Raw genomic sequence first — 23,844 nt, 5'->3', positions numbered from 1 at the left:
CAGTAAAATTAATAATATTCTTAAGACGCAGAGTTACATCAAGTTGGAATCAAATTCAACTCTCGTGTGTTATAATTGTAAAGATCGTGTTTGCATCAAAGCGACGCTGCTTCATATAATAATGTTAGAATGTCAGAAGTCATGTAGTAAAAAGTGTAGAACGAGAATTTCCAGATTCTAATTTACAATAATTTATTTAACTATTAATATCTTTTAAAACGGAGTATAAAACAAAGGAAACATTATCCGTTTTACAGCAAAATAATCGATGAATTAAAAGTATATTCATTTCACAGATAGAAATTTGTCGTGACACTATGTGTTGTTATTGGTCGTATCACATATTTTTCGGCTATTTATATCCATGAGTCAAATAGTTTAGAAAGTTCTAGAATTGTTTATTAAGTGCGAGAGAGATCTTTCTTTAGAAGAGGAAGATAAACATCAGGCAAACCTTCAGTATCACTTTGTTTATTGATCCCACTTATTTGGTTTTTAATGTGTATCATTTCTGAAATTCTTCGTTTCATCAATGATTGTTCTGAAATTTTCTAAAATTAAAAATCTAAAATTTTAATGTTATCCCAATCAAAATCATGCATTTCATTCACATGGTGACATGAAACAACTGATATCTCAGAAGTAGATTTCTTAATATCAGTCTTGTGTTCTTGAATACGAGTTTTTAATTTTCTCTTAGTTTGGCCAACATATGACGATTCACAATTCAAACAATTAATTTTATAAACTACCCCACAATAGTCATCCTTAAGTAAGGGATCCTTTCCTGTTTTAATAATTGTATTTAATTTATTCATCGATTTATAGGCTATATTAAACCCATGAATATATGCAAGTTTTTCGAATTTCTCAGAAATCTTACTTAAGTATGGTATCATAAAAAATTTTTTTTTGTTGGCATCATAATCATTATTATTTACTTCACGATTTTTTTCTGGATTATTTCTATTTTTCAAAGTTTTTATTCTATTGTTAACCGTCGAAAATAAGAATTTGAGAGAATAGTCATTATTGAGAAGAGTGTGAATTAAATCCGAAATGTTTTTTTCATGAAATTTGGGATGGGACAAATTTCTCCACGTTTTTCAGATTTGATAAAAAAATATTTAAGCAAATTTTTGGCATGCCGATGGGCTCTCCTCTATCGCCTGTACTAGCGAATATAGTCTTACAAGACTTCAATTTCATATATAAATTCAAACCGAAATATTTAGGGAATAAAATCAGCTTTGATCGAATATAGGATTTTTTTACTTAATTGATGAAATTAAAATTTATTGATGCTGTCGTGTATGTCAAGGGACGCGAGAAACGAACGCGGTTGCGGAACTTGCTTCTGGATGATGAGCGAGAACGCATTGAGACCCTGGACGCAGTTTACGAAGACATGGAATCTTATGCGTTTACTGAGCAGATCTGACGAATATGGGCTACAAATTTTTGGAAATTGGAATCAACGTTGGCCCACCGAGTTACGTGGAGATCGCGCTTGGAGATCATCGCGGACACGAACTATCACTGTCTCTCGAAACGTGGAAGAACCTCTACGAACAGCGAGGAAATATTTACAAGCTATTTCGAATACAAGGATAATTTTATAAGCATTGGACCGCTAATCGTCAGTGTTTGCATACTAAACTATGCTACGCTCGTACGTCTTGATTCTTCATCCGTACGCATTATGATGACCGAAACGACGCTACGCCGTATGTTTGACTTTAACGGGTGTATCGATGTAACATTTGAACGATTAGCTCGACTCGTCGATACGGTAGATACCAAGTATACGCGATTCTCCAACATCGCATCTGAGAACATTATACGTGATAGCGACATCTTCAATGGACATCAGCTCGTCGATTGCGAACTATTAGCTTTAGTTTTTAATAAGTACGAAAACCGGTGTAATAAAATGTGAATAAACATTTTTATTCGCCTTATTTCATGTGTATTGTCTTTTACTTCCCATCCTTTGCCTCGACGCGCCAAGAAATATCATAAAAATTGAAGAAACTGTATCGTACAAAAGAAACTCGTACTCTATTAATTCTTCTATCCTTTCTTCACTCATAGCACGTTACGCGCGCTCTATCTTTCTCTAACATGCAAGCCTTTATTATCGATGCATTTTTAAAGAAAAATATGTTATGGTCAAATTCAAATCTTTATTATCCATGCATTTTTGAAGAAAAACATGGTCAAATTTTGATGACAAAAAAAAAGGGGCCCTATTGTGTAGGAGCCCGGACCTTTCCCTCTCTTTCCCCCGTTAGGTATTCCCCGCGCCTACGAGTATTTCCCCGCACCTCGCGTTCCCCTCTAGCCCCTGGGTTAGAACCCGCCCTACTATACTACTAGTAGTAAGATAAACCTAGCTGGAAATTGTTATAGAAGAAAAAAATTTTTTTAATGTACAATGGACAACGGTAACTAAGAATGCTTACATCACATCTCCAGACAGATCACAAATAATCTTGTATTCTTCGAAATAAGAATGCAATATTCATCACATATTAAAAGTGGAAATTTTTTAATAAATTAAAATAAAATAAAACAAGAGAACATGTCTTGTTGAATTGACGTTACGACGTATAATAAACAAAATGTAAGACGATCAACCTTAAAAACAGTTTATATTACAACTTGTTCAGAATTTCTCTGTAAGCAAGACTTAATGCGTCAATGTTGATTTCTAGATTTAAACCATTTTCCTGTCTATTGATGTGTATCATTTGAGATTAGAGCTTATTGTAATAACTCAGATTTAGCTTATTGTAATATCTTTCTTCATCCATAATTTTGATATTTTCCCAATCAAAATCATGACCATAATGCAATCTATATTCTGTGATGACTGATTTGGAAGATGTCTGACTATGTATATGTTTCTGGTGTTCTGAAATTCTGGTTTTAATTTTCGCCCCATGTGGCCAACATAGAATGCATCACAGTTATTGCAATTGATTTTTTAAACCATGTTCCTTTTTAATTTGTTAGAAAGAGAATCCTTGTGCACCTTAATGAATTGTTTTTATTTGTTCTAAAAAAGGATATTCTTTGGCATAGCTCATTAATCACATTTTTAACTTTAATAGAGACATCTTTCTAGGAATAGAAAGGATAACTATTTCAATTTCTACTTGTTGTATCAGTAAAACTTTTATTATTTAAATTAAAACCTTTCTATCAAAATTTTATTAATCCTCACACACACATGGTAAAACGAAATTTAATACATAATTGTTTTCCAATAAAATATTGACAATAAATTCTCACACTCGATGTACCATCGAATATCACATTCAACATATCAAAAAATTGCGGCGATGTTTGCATTTTTGTAATATGCGGTATTATATAATTGTTATTATCTTAAATTGAGGATGACTCAAATCTAAAGTCGAAACATTCTTTGAATTTTATTATAATTAAATGTTTCTCGCTTCAAAAGCAACTTGTATTTGACTCCTATGATCCTGAAAGATTTTCTTATTTATTATATATTTGAATCATAAGAGTCTTTTAATATTTAACATTTTAGATTAAATTATTTCGTTATCTTAAATTAAATTAAAATTGACAAAAATAATTGACTCATATAAAACCAAAGCAAATTTCTTATAAGAAATATATATAATGTTCGCAGAATTAAAGCAGAGTCACATAAACAAACGTTAAAAAATAAAAACATAAATAAGAAAGAGCATACAGCCTCATACGCAAGATGTTTATTTCACAAGTCAGATATTTAAAAATTTTACATGTAAATGTTTCGGTCAAGTCATGATCATCATCAATACAATAAAAAAATGTGAAATGTTAAATATTAAAATTACGTATTAAAATGTCAAAATACAACAAATTTTTAGAAAATTAATCTTGTTTTCTTGATCTTTTTGATAATGAGATTAACAATTATTTCTTAATACTTGTAAACACGGGATTACTAGATTCTGATAAAAACAAATTCTTATAAGTTATTGTCATTCAATTAATTTGTTCAGTGTAATTACTTTTATACAAAACTTATCCGTGTTTCCACAACTATTAAATATAACATTATAATGCGATATTAGATTGGAGAATATTAACATAGAAAAATTTTTTTAATTCAGTTTCAGATTCAAACCATTTACAATCGAATATGCAGCATTTTCGAAATGAGTCTTCTTCGGAAATACTGCATATTCGATTGCAATCAAATGGTTTGAATTTGCAATCAGATATGGAATTTCTGCACCATTCTTATGTGAGCATTCTAGACAAATTCAAACAATGACATTATGTACTCACCTTAAAATTTGTTTTATTATAATGATATGATGTATGTTTTTTACAGATGTATTTCCACGGATGTGGCGCTTAGATTATAATTTTGATGGTCATTACTCCTGTGACTTCTATCTCGACAACATGTTTGACACGATTATATATTCATTTTATACTCTAATTGAAAACAAATATGTGCGTCTCGTTAGTCGTATTTTTTATAATTTGATTTGCGTTTTGAATGATCGAGTTGTGATCTATGGAGAATGAGGGTAAGTAAGATAAGCAAACATTGAATTCACAATGATAGAAATTATTATACCTATTTTACTCTGTAGTTAGTCACTTGACTAAAGCGGAGAGACAAAAAATGGGCTACTCCCTACCAAACAGTAGAGAGATACTCATCCTCGGTTTCACGTGCAGCATAACTTCAACGACGTCCAACGGTTCTGCCGACACATATATTACGTTCTATAAATTTGCTGAAGACGGCATATTTTTGTTTTTTAATTTCGAGAACCCGATTATTTAATTTTGATTTTAATTTTGATATTGTAGAACTATCGAAAAATGCTAAAAAGTTGGAACTGTTAAGAGATACTTTACTTTTTGAGTGCGGTGCCAGCGTTCAGATTAAAAAGTTGTTTAAAAAGGCCGTAATTGTCACTAAAATTTATCAGGAACTGTTGTATTCTTCGAGAACAAAAGAATCTCATAATAAAAATTCATTTTTGTGAACTTGAAGTGCCCGCTTTTAAATTTAAAATTTATTTAAAAATATTTAGGGACCGGAATTATTGTTAATATTTATCAGGAACTGTAGAACTCTTCGAGAACTATAAGATTTTATAATGAAAATCAACTTTTTCGAATCTTAAGATGCGGAATTAGTACCTTATATTGTTTTTTTTTCTTTTTTAAGTTAAATCAACGGAACTTTTTATAAAACCAGCAGGAACTGTAGAACTATTGCGGGTTTATTAACAAACAGAACTTGTTAATAAAATTTCCGATTTTAGAAAATGAGGTGCTAACTTTACAGAAACTTTTGTTTACGCATTTATCATCACTCGCCATTGAAAACAATGTTTATTTTTACAGAATTATTAGGTGTTGGAATTAATTCGTAGCGTTTTTTTAATGAAAGAATGTTATTTATTTCACATGAGCATTAAAAAATACATTAATGAAAGTACTTCCCATCACTTTCTACTACTTTTGACCATCTTTCGGGCAGTGAATGAATACCGCGTCGGAAGAACTGTTCATCTTTAAATGAAATCCAGGAATCGAACCATTTTGTACAATCTTCGTAAGATGTGAACTTCTGCTCGCACAAGCTATGAGCTAATGATCGAAACAAGTGGTAGTCGCTAGGTGCAATATCAGGAGAATACGGCGGGTGCGGTAGCACTTCCCATTTAAGTGTTTCCAGGTATGTTTTTACCGGTTTTGCAACGTGTGGGCGAGCATTGTCGTGCAGCAAGATGACTTTATCGTGTCTTTCGAAGTATTCCGACCGTTTTTGCTTCAATGCACGGCTCAAGCGCATCAGTTGCCGTCGGTAGAGATCTCCAGTAACGGTTTCATGCGGTTTTAGCAGTTCGTAGTATATGACACCCTTCTGATCCCACCAAATACAGAGCAGGAGCTTTGAGCCATGGATATTGGGCTTTGCCACTGATGTTGATGGTTCGCCGGGCTTAACCCATGACTTTCTGCGCTTTGGATTGTCATAATGGATCCACTTTTCGTCACCGGTAACAATCCGATGCAAAAAACCTTTTCTTTTCTGCCGTTGAAGCAGCAGTTCGCACGTGAGAAAACGTCTCTCAATATCCCTTGGTTTCAATTCATATGGGACCCAATGTCCTTCCTTCTGGATCATGCCTAAACTTTTAAGACGTTTTCCTATTGTTGAGAAGTCAACTTCCAATGACGTAGATAATTCTTTAAGTGTTTGACATGAGTTTTCATTGAGCAGTGCCTGCAAATCGTTATCTTCAAATTTTTTCGGCTGACCAGGTCGCTCCTTGTCATCCAAGTCGAAATCACCAGCTTTAAAACGTGCAAACCACTTCCTACACGTTTGCTCAGCCAAAGCATGTTCACTATACACATCCACTAAAATACGATGAGCTTCAGCTGCACTTTTGTTCATATTAAAGTAATGAAGCAAAACTCCCCGCAAAAACACTTTATCTGGCACAAATTTTGACATATTCAATGAATTATACAGTATTGTTATTTATGATTTCAAGAAAGGTTATGTACGGCAAATGACGTCCTATGATAGATGTTTACAATGTATACAGAACTATAGGTAACAACGAAATAGTGTACTGCTTGTGCCATCTCTTGTAAAACGCTACGAATTAATTCCAACACCTAATATATTGCATTACACTCTGCATGTGCTCGAGCAGTTTTGCTCGCGTTTTCGAGGAACAGGCAAGGCTCGATATGTTTAGAATTTACCGCGCCCATCAGAATATAGGTTTCCAACGCCGTATCGATGACGCAGAATCCAACCAACGGAGTCCGTATTCGCCGCCCACACGAATCTTTCACGCACAGATTCTTTCAGACCCTCAAGCCGCGCGATACGTGTGATCAGTGATTGTCTATTACCAATCGATAATCGCGAGCGTTTGATACGACTCTGCTCCTCCAATGATTCTATAAATTCGTCGCATCGCTGTTCCTCGCACTGTACTTGTCTATAGTACTAAGGAGGGTAGCTTGCTTAATCAAATCGTGCTCCATGTTGTTACTTGCGCTGTTGAATTGATATTAATGATCTGTCAAATTACATTAATGACCATCATTCTTGAAAAAAATCTTAAATTACTTTAACAAAACAGCTGTATATTAGCAAATGTTTCACTATTTGGCAACGTCGCATCTCAATTATATCATATTATATATATTATTTGGCAACATCACATTTGTATCAAATTATATTAATGATCATCATTCCTGAAAAAATCTTAAATGACGCTAGCAAAGCAACTGCATATTAACAGATATTACACTATTTAGCAACCTCGCATCTCAATTATATCACATTATATGTATTATTAGTGGCACCGTATCGCATTTATATCATATTATATTAATCATTGTCATTGCGAAACATGTTAAATGTTCTTGAAAAAAATTTCTTATATTACGCTCACATTGAAACTTGCAAATTTGCTGACACTGCGATGTCAGATTATGTTAACCCGATATATCTAAAAATCTTTTATAAAATTTGACGTTTACATTTTTTATATCATTAATCGGAAATGATCATATAAATATCCGCGAGGATTTTTGCGGAAAATCAGTCTGTGTAAAATGGCTAACCGTAATTGTTCATCGCTCCCGCATTCAATTAGCAATCGGGAACTCGATTTCCGCTGACTCGCATTAATATTTCTTGCCTGATAATGATAATAGGGGCTGAGGGGATTATATTGAAAAGAAACGTGATAATTATATATTATCAAAGGGTTATACGCTTGAGGGACGCTACTGGGACGAATAAGGATTTCCTCTATCATAGACACCTAAGGATCCCCATAGCGTTGTGGATTTATACATTCAGCAAGTAAGTATTTCATTTATATTTGTGAAAAATTTTTCTCTATAGATGGCTTATTCGTTTGTTCTTCTCCATTACGGCGTGTCTTCACATACAATTTGAGAGAACGACATTCATATTGGAGGAGATATTAAAAATGTGATAAAATATATATGTAAAAATAAATAAATATGGATTAACCGGGATTAACTCTGTGTTCAAAATTATTTATTCTCCTTACAATTTCTTTCTATCTCTACGATATCGTGTTATGCACGCGTCATGGCGCTCAACGATATCATTATTGCGCTCTTATTATTGCACAGTGTGAATTATAAAATTATTATTTCACAGTTTTGAATTATAAAATAAAATGTAATAAATAAAATATTCCGCATGCGAAAAGAGGATAGCAAAGCATAAAATGGTAAATATTAATGATAAGTATAGCATGCGGAGGGGACCGCGTTCGGTGGTGACGGCGGGGACCGACGGCGGATCGCGCCCGTAGGCGGCGGTGGGGATCAGCGGCGGTGAATCGCTCTTGGCGGCCATTGACCTTGCGTAATGTCATTACCGCGACATGGACCCCGCAACGCAAGTTTCCGCACACCTCCCGCTACGTAATTTGCCGTACTCGGGACATCTTCCTCCTTCCCCGCTCCGCAACGTTATCCTCGCGATGTCACTTACTATGACGTCATCCCCCCCCACATACCCGTGTGACGTCATTTCCTCGTCCAGTGACGTCATGCACAAGACATCATTTTCCTCTCCCTTCCCCCTAGTAACTCCCCCCCTCCCTCACCCTCCCTCAAAGGACCTGAGTTAGAACCGGCATTATTATCCTACTTATATAATTTACTCAAATGTTTTATTACAATTGTCGTTGATTTATTTGCCTTGAACTACTTAGCGTAATGCTTACAAGTATCAAATCCATCTCAGATTTATCACAGTGTTTGCATACCCAGGATCGTTTCAACATTTCGTAAATAATAACAAATGTTTAAGCAAACGATTTATTATTAATACTTATGTACTCTTGAAACTTAGGAACTTTTACTTTATTACTCAAGATTTTGAGAGTGACTGACTTTTGGTTTGAGAGTGACTGATTTTTGGTTTGATACACTTACAATATATTTGAATTTATCTATAATGTGTTTATGAAAATGCTGAAACGATCTTGGCTGTATATGGAATGTTGTGATGAATTCTAGGATGGATTTGCTACTGGTAAACATTTTACTAAGCGATTCAAGGCACACTCAGAAAAGTAAAGTTGCGTTTAAATTGAAAAAAATTGTTGCATTCGTTGATTTTTTTTTAAATTAAAGTGAAAATATATTTGACGAAAATAAAAACTTCAAATCATTACTTGATTTCACGAAATAAAGTTCAAACCAAAGAAAAATTTATTTGATTTCAAAAAATGCAAATCAAAGAAACTTTTTTTTAACCGCATAGCGCAACGCTCAAATTTCTTTAATTCAAAGAATTTTTTTTTTAATCAAAGAAATCGAGAATTATCAAGACTTTAAGATAATTCGCAAGATATATGATTGAATATCCATCACTACACCTCAGTTTATTTATTGTTGTCTTTAACCTTGCGTCTATTGAGATCCAGTTTATGAAACTATGTGTATCTTGATTTGGAAAAGTAATTTTAGAAGTAAAAGCTTCCGTTGGAAGCGGCGGCATTGGTACCTCAATTCATCAAATTCTCGAAAAGTTTCGTTTTCTAGAAGTTGCACAGGTCAATAAGGGCCATAAGCCTCGACTCCGTATTCGTTATCGCTGCTTTAGCCTCAAAGTCAGTTCTTTCATTGCCCACTATTCCGCAGTAGTTCGGGATTCAAGACAGCGAGATTTTTGAATGAGTTTGATTTCAAATGATAAAATGAATGTAAGAATGAAGAACTGCGACGTTCTGCGGCATCCAGGCTTTCCAGAACAGATTTCGAATCGGACAAGATGAGTATTTAAGACAATCCCTACTCATTCTGACCACTTCAGAATTGCCATAGCTTCTAAGAGAAAAGATAGAAAGAAAACTCAAATAGAAACTCAGGCATCTTTCGTCTAGGATAATTTAATTATATATATAAGTTTACTAAAATGAAGGTTAATGTAATTTTAAGCTACATCTTTGGCTACATGTTAATAAAATTATATTTTAAACACAAACATTCACTTCACAGGGCAGAATAGTGTTTTTTTTTCTATTTTTTTTTTTTGCTAAATTCGTTTGTTTCAAAAATATGACGAATGAGCTTAGTTTTATCGAGATTGAACGTGAGGAAACTAAATTTCTAACATTTACCACTGAGGTAAATCTCGATAAAAGAAATATTGAGTAGGTATATACTATTATAAAAGTCGTCAATAAATGAATCATGTAGTCTCATATAGTCTGGCTAACCTACTATCCTCATTCGTTCATTTTTAAAAAATATTAACGGTATACAATAATAAAAACAGATAAAAAGAATTTATTAAAGTTTATTAAGTAATTAAAAATAATAAAAAAGGTTCTGTACTAATAAGCAAAAGGTAGTATAAAAGTAGGGCAAAGAGCCAATGACGTATATAAAAAAATTATAATTTAGATAAGCAAACTTAATACAAAACAATTAAAATACAATAAAATAAAACAAATATTTCAACTCCAATTGAGTCATTTTCAATGCCATCATACAATAATATAAATGTCGTTCTAAATTAAAAATTCGTACATAATCTTACAATATTCTTACAATTCCTTAACAAAAAATTCTTTCTTCTTTCTGTGTAATACGCTGTGAGTCATTTTTATCAAGAATTAACAAAGTCATAAGAAAGTTCTGGAAAAGTAACCATAAACAAAAAGAATTAATATTAATCACATAAAAATTAAAAATATGATGATATACCTTAGTAAATCTGTTAAGAGTCCAATAATACACAACGAGAAAAAAATGTAAAATGTAGTCCATTTCGTGGTACAATAAAAAAGTCTTTTTAATTTAATAGGTTATTATAAGCAAATTCGCAAAGGTAACGAGCATCTGACTTAAATGATGTCACAAAACGAAATGTCAAACAGAAAAACATTATTGAGAACAGAAAACGGAAAAATAGGAGGAAAAGGATAGAAGATGTTAGAAAGGAGAAAGAGAATGTATAATGTCAGAATACAAATCCGGCAAAGACTCCGTATCATTTTGTCTATTAATCCCATGCTTCTGTTTTTTAATATGGACCATTTCTGATATCAACCTTTTGTTGTATGAAGGCTCTATATCTAATATTTCCACTTTATCCCATTTAAAGTTATGATTCTCCACCATACGATGATTGGAAATCACTGATGGAGATTTTGAACTTATATTGATATCAGAAACATGTTCATGCAATCTGATCTTTAATTGTCTTTTAGTTTGGCCAACGTAACTAGCATCACAATCCTCACAGGATATTCTATAAACCACATTTTGATTCTGAACGTGTTCCAAATCATCCTTTCCTCTCCTCATAAAACTTCTCAATGTGTTAGGAATAGTAAAAGCCAATTTATAATTAAACATATTAACAATAGGTATAAATCTTTCGGATATCGTATTAACGTATGGAATCGTAAAGAACCTTCTCCCAGTGTCATCCTTATTCTTATTTAAATTTTTAAACTTATTAATGTGAATTTTATTCTATTATGAATAGTCGAAAAAATAAAACTTAACGGATATCCATTCTGTAAAAAAATCTTAATTGCGTCAATCAAATTATTTTGTTGGAATTTCGGATGACACAAACAAAAGATCTTATTCACGACTCCATAAATCACACCTCTTTTATGACAAAGTGGGTGGTGTGAATGGAAATTAAGAAATCTGCCGGAAAAGGTTGCTTTACGGTATACATAAAAAATGAGATTCCGTTCATCGATAATTAACATCGTATCTAAATAACTTATTTTTCCATCACCTATCTCCATGGTGAACTGTAATCTAGTATGTAATGAATTAAAAACATCCAAAATATCATAAATACTTTCAGAAGGAGCGGCTAAAATAATATCATCGACGTATCGATAGTAAAACAACAGACGACAAGGCAGCATTCCAATAGCCATCTTTTCAAAATCCTGCATAACAATACTTGCAACAACCGGTGACAAAGGTGAACCCATGGGGGTCCCAAAAATCTGTTTATATATTTTTTTATTAAAAATGAAAACTGTTGAATTCAGAACCATACGAAAGGCTATCAGAAACTCGTCCAAAGGAATCTTAGTTTTCTTAGATATAGCATCCCACCTCACAACCACACTATCAGATGCCAAATCTACAGGTATGTTAGTGAATAGGGATATTACATCCAAGGAAACCAAAACAGAATCTGATTCCAGCCTTACATTTTTAAGTTTATTAATCAAATCATAGCTGTTTTTTATGAAACTAGGCGTCTCCGGTATAAAATCTGCAATAATGTTATGCAAAAATAATGACAAATTATATAATGGGCTATTTAACGATGAGACAATAATTCTCAACGGATAGTTTTGTTTGTGTATCTTCGTCAAACCATAAGCCCTAGGAATGACCCCATCAGTCGTACGCAATCTCCGATACGTCAAGTCATCTATTAATCCTTTTCCTTTCTACCTACCAAGCAAGTTACGTAAATCACCCGTTTTTTAGTAGGATCTTTAGTTATTAATTCATATGTATTTTTATCCGAAAGTATCAATTCCATCTTGGATATGTACTCTAATTTATTTTGAGCAACGGCGACATTACCCTTATTAGCTTTGGAAATTAATATTTTAGGATGATCTTTTATAATACAAATAATTTCGTTGTCCTGACCTAATCGAACAACAACTTATCATTCGAGCCGTTCTTAGGAAAATCATTCCGAAACTTATCCATAGTTGAAACACTATTATTTCTAATAAAATTAATTATATTCTTCCGACGGCTATAATATTATTCTGAATATTCTTAATAAATTCTATCAATGTTCTATCAAAATTATGTTTGTTAATAGGAAGACCAAAGCCTTCCCCCAACTGAAGCAAACACCTCTGATGTTTTTGGTTGGACCTCTAAAGGAATGTCAACATTGCTCAAATTCAGAAACCATTTATTATTTAAAACATCTAGAGGAGCCGCATCTCCAAACAATTCAGCCGAAATGTGAATCCTTTCTATATTTTGTACATTAATGTCATTGTTAACCTTGTTAGGTGTAATTTTATTAAGCAATTCATTATTCGAAGCACAACAGTAAGAGATCGGTTTAATATTTGCTTTTTTATGTTTAAAATCTTTAAAATCTTTAACGTTTGTTTTATTTTATTGTATTTTAATTGTTTTGTATTAAGTTTGCTTATCTAAATTATAATTTTTTTATATACGTCATTGGCTCTTTGCCCTTCTTTTATACTACCTTTTGTTTATTAAGTAACAACTACACTTACTACATATATCTAAATAAAAATCAAATATCTCAGACAATCATATACGATTGTAGAACAAAAACTTTAAGAATAAAAATATTTATTTACGTGTACGATTTTTTAAAATTGTAACGTAACTTCTATCATAGATGTGTTCGCAACGAAATGTTATAGCAGACTAAGCGACAGTCGCTGCTGCGTGCTGAGACACGTTTACGCGTATCTTTGAATAAAGTTAATATTCTCCCAATTCAAGTTGCATCTAAGTCTCATCCCAAGAAAAGTAATAACTTAGGTCGAATTCATTATATGAGTCCCGCCAATGTTCAGATTTATTAATTTTATAATTTAATAATTTTAATATCATGTACTATTAGCAATATATGTAGCTCACTACTGAATCTGTATCGTAACAATATCTTAATCTATCTTATAGCCAGAGTTTGGCCTGCAGCCAGTATTGGCCCACATATGGCTTGACTGTTAATCAGTACTGAGATAAAATTGTCTACCGATTCTTGATTGCCGATACTAGACTAAAGTTAGCCCAGTTAAATAATGTCAGTTATTTCTACATGGATTTGTAACGTCATCCTCCTCCCCCGCTCCCATTCCCTTCGCTCAGTGATACAGATCCCTGTGACGTCATTCTCTTTGCACAATGGCGTCAAGCCTCTCCTTCACGCGGACTATCCTCATCCATCCCTTCCTTTTCCTTTCTCCTTCAGAGCTACCAGATTAAAATCGGCCTATCTAGAGGGTATTTGATAATAAAACTCTCGCATATGGGTAAAATGGATTAAACTAAGAAGAAAAGTCCTCTATCATTTTGCATTTTTCGCATTAGTTAACAAGTTATTAATTTATGAAAATAGTCGAATTCGTCTATCGCAAATGTAAATGCGCGACGAGATAAGGCCCAGCGAGATACGCGTTCACCATCGCTAGGTACGTTAATGCTAATGTCGCTTATAGACGTATCTAGAAGAATATGTGTCTCTCTGAGCAGTCTTATTTCGCCGCGCGCTTGCATTTGGCGGTAAATAGGGTGAATTTGACTATTTTCATAAATTATAGTAATTTTATAGGCTCTAACGAATTAAATCAATAAGGAATAAAAAGCCTTTGAGAATGCTGGATGTTATTGTTTTATTGTATTAGGTGTTGGAATTAATTCGTAGCGTTTTTTAATGAAAGAATGTTATTTATTTCACATGAGCATTAAAAAATACATTAATGAAAGTACTTCCCATCACTTGTAAAACGCTACGAATTAATTCCAACACCTAATATAATAATTGAAGTAGACATTTCGATCCTGGTTTGGATCCTTTTCAATTAATACATTAACGATAAGATTAAAATATAAACAAACATTACTTAAAATATATACAATCATTACTTTTAAATACAATTATTACTTTTAAATATAAAATCGAATATTAGATTGTGTTGAACTTACATGTTTGTTTATTGTAATTTGAACTATAAATAATGTGTATTTGGATAAGTCAATTCGCGTCCATATGTCAATGTCCATTAATTAAATTTACTAAATAATTATTGAGCCAAAATTTAAAATTTCATAAATAAGATTAAAATATAAAACTAAATATATAATAATTAATTATGGATCTAATGAAAACATTTGTCAATTGAGAAAATATAAAAATTTTAAACAAAAAAAGTTATTTAAACAAACGGCAAACCTTCAGAAATGATTTACATACACAAACAGAAAAATGGCCTGAAGGTACAAAGTGACACAGAATTTTTGGATCTTTTATACGCCACTTTAATTTCTAAAAATTGATGTTTCCCTCTCTTTCAATAATTTTATCAAAGATCTACTTGTGTTATTGTGTGACAAATGTTCTCATTTTAAATCCATGATTAGCGAGTTGTCAACATCGCATGATATGCTCAAACAGCCATGTAAGTTTTAAGTAATTATGTAATTATATTATTCAGTTTTATTTTAATCTTATTTATAAAATTTTATATTTTGACTCAATGATTATTTAGTAAACTTCGTAATTTAATGGACATTGATATATGGATGCAAATTGACTTATCCAGACTTACACATTATTTACAGTTCAAATTACGACGAACAAATATGTAAGTTCAACACAATAAACTAATATTTGATCACAATATCCAATATTTGATTTGTATTTAAAAATAATGATTGTATTAAAAGTAATGTATATATTCTAAATTGTATATATTCTAAAAGTAATGATTGTATATATTTTAATATTATCGTTAATCTATTTACTAAAGAGGATCCAAACCAGGATCAAAACGTCTATTTCTATTATTATATACAATAAAACGTAACATCCAGCATCGGCTTTCAAACACTTTTCATTTTTTATTATTTTCATAAATTAATAACTCGTTAACTAATACAAAAAATGCAAAATAGTAAGAATTTCTCTATTTAATCAGTCTAGTCCATTCTGCTTCTATCGATGCAGAGTTTTATCGTTAATCATGACTCTCTATACTACATATACGTATATTGAAAAAATAATTGTAATGTTGCAGGTTTGCGGAACGCATCAATACGGTGTTTACACTAATGATTTTCGTGCAATTCTCCATAAGCTCAACAGTGCTCTGTCTAAGCATTTACAAAATGTTGACGAAGAACTTGCTGAGCCTCGACTTCGCGTATAACTTATCTTATCTTGGTTGTATGCTTATGCAGATTTATTTGTACTGTTGGTTCGGCAACGAAGTGACACTTAAGGTCAGTCATTTAAAAATTCTTGAACTTTTAAAGTTGTTTTTTTTCAAAATATTTGATTTATTTGAAGCAGAGATCCTGATCGAACCGAAATTAAAACCAAAAACTGTTCGGTAACCTTTTTTTTCTGTAAACAAAAACCAAAACTGTAATTAAATTTTATAAAGTTTATAATATCAAAATTGTAATCGAAGTAATAAAATTATTTTTGTTCTTTTCGGTTTTTTTTCTGACTCTTATTTTATACATAGATCTGTTTGTTAGCTGAACTATTTGCATCAGTTTGGAAAGTTTTTTCTCCTTTTATATTTAGAAGAAGAGAGATAAAATTTAAAATTAATGCAATATATATATGAGCACGTGACAAACTGATTGAATAAATGAACACTCACTCGCTCGCTCACTTACTCACTCGCTCACTCACTTACTCGCCCAATCACCCACCCACTCACTTACTCACTCACTCACTCACTCAGTCACTCTCTTTCTCCTTTGCCTTTATCTCTTTCTTAAGCTTTCTCTCCTTCTCTCTCGTTTTAATTTGTTCATATTATCTATTTTTAATTTAATTTTTATTTTAATTTTATTTTCATATGTATTTTTATTTTTGTATAATATTTTTTTATTTTATTTTGTAGATATTACCGTTTTGTAGATGTTATCATCTTCTTTTTACTATCATTTTTATATTTTTAAAGGGCTTGCTTTATTCTTTAAAACTATTCGAGTAAACAATAATAAGAATAACAATTAATGTTGAAGGACTCTTTGATATTAAACAATATAAAAACTTAATAATATAGGGAAAGTAAGAGTTAGCGCGGTATTCGGTGCGCAACAATGGAAATGTTTATAAGTCCATTTTTAATATAACCATTTTTAATATAAAAAGTTCATATAAAATCCGTACGTGCGTGTGTTTCGATTTACTTCAAGTAATTCTTAATGGTATTAATATAATTCAAATTCAGCATAAGTAGTGCAATCAATCATGGTGCCAATCATCCAACATCAGGTTCCTTAGCTTCATTCCAGTTAACAGGCCAGAATGAAACAAGTGATTCTTATAAAGCTATAATAAGAATGAGAATGTACCTATGTTCGGACATTTATCCAAAATTTATTACTATTAATCTCAAATGCTTTTATTATTTATAATTTAATTCGGTAAAAAACTTCAGAAAATGGTCGATCTCACCAATTCCAATGATCTTGACATATGTAGTCAAGGTCATGATCCTGAGTCACCTCCAACAAATTTTAACTATCGCTTGTTATTCGTTATAAAGTTATTAATAAATAAAATTTAAACCAAATGTATACTTAATTTTTTCTTTTGAAAATATAATACAAATTCTCTTCCTTATAACAATTCTTTATTTTAAAAACACAAATTTTCTTTTTTGATCGGAAACAATTACGTTCCAGTGTTCGATCGGCTGTCCAGCCACTGGCACATTGACGTATTCTATTACTTATTTAAAATTATTTTAATTAACAATTGTTATAAGTGGATTCAAATAATTTTTCCTTGCTTAAGGGAGTCTTGTGTTTTAAAATGAATACAAATATTTGCATTAAAAATCTTTCTCATATTATAAATTGTATTATTTACGACAACCTACGCTTGAACGTCCGTTGGTACGTTTATCTTATATGCAACAAATTCTCTAAACTCCACGCGAATTAAACTTTCTCTTAAAATGCAATCCTAATTAAAATTGGAATAATGGTATAACAATAAAATGGACAAGTCATTTAATGATATATTGTATTTAAGATGACAAACATCTTAAAAACTGTGACGAATGATTTAGCCGAATAAGTATATAAAAAATGCCCTTAAATCAAATTCAGTTTTGAGTACGTCACATTGCTAAACTCGACAAAAGATCATTTTACATCAATTTTCAATCTGCTAAACTTATTCATGTAGTAGTAATTGTGTAAAACATCAATTTCAATTGTTATTTATATTATTTATTTTTATTTCCCTACCATATAAATTAAAAAATCTGAAAAAATTTAACACACATTTTAGCATGATACTACATCTAACAAAAAATTTTTAAATTAAAAAAAAATTCGAATTAAAAAAAATGAAAAAGATTTTTAATGAAAGTTTTTTATCAAAAATATTTGAGTACTGTTTCATAAAATTATGGTGAATTAATCATTACATGATGAATGAAACATGTTATGTTCAGATTTTTCAAAAGTGTGGAACATTATTTCAAAAATTAAAAACTATTTTTAAAATATTTTTTATTTGTATTTTCCCGCCAGAAATGTATTTAATATAATATTATTTATACATACATTATTGTAAATGTATTTACATTATTTTAAAACATTCTATAGAATATGACATGTGTATTCAGAAGTAACCGATTTTTAAAGTTATGTAAACTATGGTATAAAGAAAAAACATATATTTTATTCCTTTATATTTAATTATTACAGTAACGTTTGCATCAAATAATTTTTCTATATCTCAATCAATATGTTTGAGATTTCTTGCAGTGATCAAATTTTTTTACATAGACTTACAATATTTAAAACCACCCAGCACAAAAACAGTCTGCAATCAACTCACTTGCACATAGAGCTTTCACTATCGCTGATAAAGAACATTTACAGATAGAATTCAACCATTTAAAACTAGCCTTACAGAAAAATGGACACGAAAAAAAAGACACAACCAAAATAATCAACAAACATGCAAACAAGACAACAGTGTCTGACACACAACCAGACGAAAAGGTCCTATCCATTCTCCCATGTCAAAGAAACAACAGATCGGCATATTAAACAAACACAGTATCCGAATTATCTTCAAACTACCCAAAAAAATAGGACAAACCTTAAGAAATCCTAAAACTTAAAGACCTCCACTCACTTCTGTGGGAGTGTAAAAAATACCTTGTTCCTACGGGCAAGTATACATTGGAGAAACCGGAAGAATGATCAACCTATGGATAATAGAACAAGTAAATCTCTTAACAGCATATATCACAATGCAAGATATTCATAGTGAAAATTTTTATATTTTAATTATGTAACAATTGGAAAAATAAACGTTTCTTAAATTAGGTCATCAGTATTACAAAATTACAAATTCGGAATAATTCATACAATACAATATCGTAGAATAATAAAGAATTTAAATTGTAAGAAAAAATTGTTTTTTTTTAAATGATAATGTTCACAACAAATTATCTTTGCTGAATTAAATCTTCAAAGAGAAGGTAATTAGATATTATGTCGTAAATAATCTTGTTAAATTGTCTATTGTTAAAATTCAGTTAATTAGTCCTATCGCTTGTCCTTTGGTTATTCATATAATTTCCAGATTCTAATTAAATGAATATAGTAAAATTAATGATTCAGAGTTACAATTAAGAAAGCACAATAATATTTTACTTATATGCAATAATTTTTATTCTATCAGGAGTCCTATCAGGATGTGATGAGCTTGTGTTAACGAATAGAATATCGAGTGCTAACGAATAGAGACTATATGTTAAATTCAGATCATGACAGTACAATTTATAAACAATTTTCGTCGAAAAATCGAAGGAGAGGGTAACTCTGGAGTTGAAAAGCTATGGTTTTTGGGGAAGTTATATTAAGCAAAGGAAAATATACTTCGGGTAAGAGGTTCTGTATCATTTTGTATGTTAACAATCTTTATTTGTTTTTTAATGAATATCATTTTAGACATGAATCTTTTTTGAAAACATGGTTCTGAATCTAACAATGAAATATTCTCCCAATCCAATTCATGTCCATGTTTCAACTGATGTTCCACACTACTGTATATGAGCTGGATCTCTTAATATTTGTTTTATGCTCCTTTATCCTTGTTTTAACTTTCCTCTGACTAACATTTGAAACATCACAATCGAGGCAACTTATTATATTTTATATACAACATTACAATGTTCCATTATGTTTAACTTATCCTTATCTAACCTAATAACCGATTTTAACGTGTTCATGGTTTTATAAGCTTTGAAATTATTCTTTTCGGCCATCGGTTTAAAATTTTCTGAAATTTCGTGCAAGATAATTCTGTATCGTAAAATAATTCTTTGGATTATTATTATTCGTATCATTGAAGTTATTGGTATTAGTATATAAGTCTTTTTTCCTCGACAAGGTCTTTATTCTGCTATTAATTGTGGAGAAGATAAAATTTAAAGGATAGCCATTAGAGAGCAGAACATCAATTATAGACTCAATATTTTTCTTAATAAGGATAATCCAGATGCGCAAGGAAAAGAATTCTGTCGAGCTGTCCGATTATCACTCCTTTTTTGTCTTCTATTGGTTAGATTTGTAATTTAAATAGTCCCAAATTGGTTTCCTATAATTGTCAAATCTTATGAGATCCTCAACAATCCTCAAACTAACGTCCAGAAAATCAACAATATATAGCAGATAATAACAGTAGTCTTCATAATTATGCTCAACTGTGAATCTCTGTCCTGATACGAGTTAAATTTATCTACTACCATAGATTTGGTTGTTAGGAACAGCAAGTAAAATGTCGTCCACATACCGATAATAGACTGGAATATCTATGTTGATGTTCAACAGAATATAATTTTCTAAATCTTGAATAACAAGACCCGTTAAGATTGGTGACAAAGGAGATCCCATGGGCATACCAAAAATCTGTTTAAAGTATCGATTATCAAATTTGAAATAGGTAGAGTTGAAAACCAAAGAGACGGCATTTAAGAATTCTTTCATCAATGCTAATGTATTTCGATATATAACTTATCTTCCTTTAATACTTCTCATGACTAATTCTTCTGGAATGTTAGTATACATTGATATGATATCGAAAGATACCAATTTGTAATTAGACTATAGTGCTTTACCGTTTAATTGATTAATTAATTCCCAGCTGTTTTTAATGTAGTTGAAATTTTTTTTAAGACTTGTCGATAATATCTTTGAAAAAGAAAGCTAGAGGATACATCGGACTGTTAATAAAACTGACGATCATTCTCAATGGATTTCCAATTTTATGAATTTTCGGCAACTCATATGATCTCGGCACCATTAGTGATATTAAATTTTTTATACTTGGAAAAATCTATATATTTCATGTCCTTCCACCTTGCTAACAATACATGAATTCGATTTGTCATCATAGTTGTAGGATCTTTCTTGATATTTATATATGTCATACCATCTCTCTCTCTCTCTCTCTCTCTCTCTCTCTCTCTCTCTCTCTCTCTCTCTCTCTCTTTCTCTCCCCTCAAATGAATATAAAATTATCTTTCCGAGAAAGAACGATCTTTATGTAATGCAAAAATTAATTTCACCAAATATTTTATTCTCTAAAATACAAAGTTTTTTTATTCATTCCAAAATGTGTTTTGAATAAAGTGCCAGGTATCTATTTTAGCTGAAACTTCTAAAAATTATAAAACTTGCGGAGATATTAAGTAAATTATTTTTCACTGATGAAGTGAGACTTAGTTCGAAAGATTATAGTTAAATAAGTAAAAAGGAAAAAGGGCTACGAATCTAAAAACAATCAACATAAAATGACAAACTGTATAAATAGTTAAAAAATAAAATAAAACATGTTATGAAATTAAAAACGTAAATTATAATTTGACAATCAGAAGGTGAACAAAACAAACGTTTCGATCCTTGTTGGATCATTTTCAGTGTGATAAATAAATTAACAATAGAAATGTAACGTAGGTAAAACATAAGAAATTAAATAAAATTCGCATTCGGATGCAATATAACTATAAAACTAGCTCCAAATTGAGAGGAAATCAAACAAACGATTATAGTTGACACAAATGTGCTCTTCCGAACCTGTGTGTGTATAAGGACGAACATGTTTCTGTTAGCAAGTATAAATTATAATAATAAATTAACGACGGAAGTAAATAAAAATAATAAGAAAAGTACAAATCGAGTCGCAAACAATAAAAAGAAAGGTACAAAACAAGTCGCAAGTAATAAGTTAAAATTAAAAGAAAGAGGCAAAAATTATTTTTGATATTATAAGACAAGCACATAAGAAATAATAATGACGATAGAAAAAGAGTAAAATGCCGACATTCATTGTATAATGAGTTTGGAACAAATAAATTTATAATAAATACCTTATGTGTGTCAAAATGATGTGTTATCGATTAGGCAATGCGATGGGAATCGAAATTGATCATCTCTCTAGGAAGCTAAGAGATAAAGTACGACATATAAAGATACAGGAAGATTGAAATGGAAAACTAAAAAGGAAGGGGAACATAAGAAGGAGAAAATAAAGTAGAAGGGAGAGAAAGTAGGGAGAGAAGAGATGGATAGGAAAGGGAAAGCAGTTAAGAAGGAGAAAGAGATTGGATGATCTGTAAGTATTAAGTAAAGATTCGGTATCATTTTGCCTATTAAGGCCCTGTTTCTGTCTTTTAATATGAATCATTTCAGACACCAATCTTTTATTGTAAGAAAATTCGCAGTCCAAAATTCTCACATCATTCCATTTGAAATTATGATCAAAATTGATTCGATGATCAGTTATGACAGTAGGAGAACCTGTATTCTTTTTAATGTCAGAGATATGTTCGTGTACTCTCGTGCTCAATTTTCTTTTTGTCTGACCAACATAACTCGCCTCACAATCATCACATGATATCTTGTAGACAACATTCTGATTGGATAGGAAATCAAGCTTATCTTTTCCTCTCTTTATGAAGCTTTTTAATGTGTTGGGAATAGAAAAGGTTAATTTACAGTGAAACATACTAGAGATAGGAAGGAAATTTTCAGAAATAGATTTAACATAAGGAATCGTAAAATATTTATCTTTATTACGTGAATAATGTGTAGAATCTTTATTATATTTGTGAAACTTTAATCTGCATTCAATTGTAGAGAAAATAAAGAAAAGAGGATAGGACTATAGCTAAAATTTTTGACATAAATAAAAAAACTGTATTTTAGAGAATAAAAATAAAATATTTGGCGAAATTAATTTTTGCATTACATAATGATCGTCTCTCTTCCTCTGAAGAATAAATTTATACTTGCTATCATTTAAGGGGATGCTGGAGTGTCCTGTTTTATCATTAAATTTTAAAAACGCCTTTCTCGTAACTGAGTTTATGGATTGAAAAATCCTTCTCCACAATTAAAGTATCGACAACAACGCAAGTCGCCAGCTACATTTGAATACGAAAAACGAAAGAAAATTAAAGACTTACAGTTTTGTTATCGGCTTCTGTAGTCAACACATCACAATATGTATTGCATATAAGAGTTTCAGATCTTGCACGTTCATGAAAAGTAGCTGGCGAATTGCGGAAAACCGAAACGAACAATCCTATGCTTTTAGAAACGCGATAGGAGTTTTAGTATAAGAGAAAGGCATGTACAAAAATTTCGTTTGTATATTACGAGTGAAATTGACGTGTAGCCATGAAACTGAGCAGTATTTTAGTTCCGCGATATTCCGACAGCGGCGCTGTCATGAAAAGTGCGTCGCTGAACCATAGAAATGATCTGAATTATCGACCTACTCAGGCCCATATCAATCAAAACGTGCCCTGGTCAAAGTTTTTTCTTTTGAGAGGAAAAATAATAAAATAAATATGATATTAGTTATTTCAATTTTGTTGAAATAATTTCTTCCTAAACAAGAAACATACCATATTATTTACATATGAATACAAATGAAGATAATTATTTTAATTACACTGTTCTGTCTTTTATAATACATACATTTTATTTAGTAAATTATTGATGCAT

The 23,844-nt window shown here is 31.1% G+C and overlaps 1 protein-coding gene and 1 long non-coding RNA gene across 3 annotated transcripts in view; both read left to right on the top strand.

Annotated features, from left to right (window-relative positions):
- The window catches only part of LOC147908038 (odorant receptor 94b-like), a 259,915-nt gene that overhangs the window by 145,979 nt on the left and 90,092 nt on the right, over positions 1-23,844 (top strand). For both annotated transcript variants that reach the window (XM_087411254.1, XM_087411253.1), the window contains exon 3: positions 15,861-16,065. In XM_087411254.1, coding sequence (XP_087267380.1) covers positions 15,861-16,065 — 205 coding nt within the window. The remainder of the gene's footprint in view (positions 1-15,860; positions 16,066-23,844) is intronic.
- Positions 16,074-23,686, top strand: LOC147908041 (uncharacterized). Its single transcript, XR_015546692.1, has 2 exons — positions 16,074-19,310; positions 19,514-23,686. It is a non-coding gene; the product is annotated as an uncharacterized LOC147908041 (long non-coding RNA).

The sequence above is a fragment of the Acromyrmex echinatior genome, chromosome 11 (genome assembly GCF_024713525.1).
Source record: "Acromyrmex echinatior isolate Ae372 chromosome 11, ASM2471352v2, whole genome shotgun sequence".
Classification (NCBI taxonomy): Eukaryota; Metazoa; Arthropoda; class Insecta; order Hymenoptera; family Formicidae; genus Acromyrmex; species Acromyrmex echinatior.
Note: the sequence above shows the minus strand (reverse complement) of the source record. Positions and strands in the feature narration are given on the sequence as shown.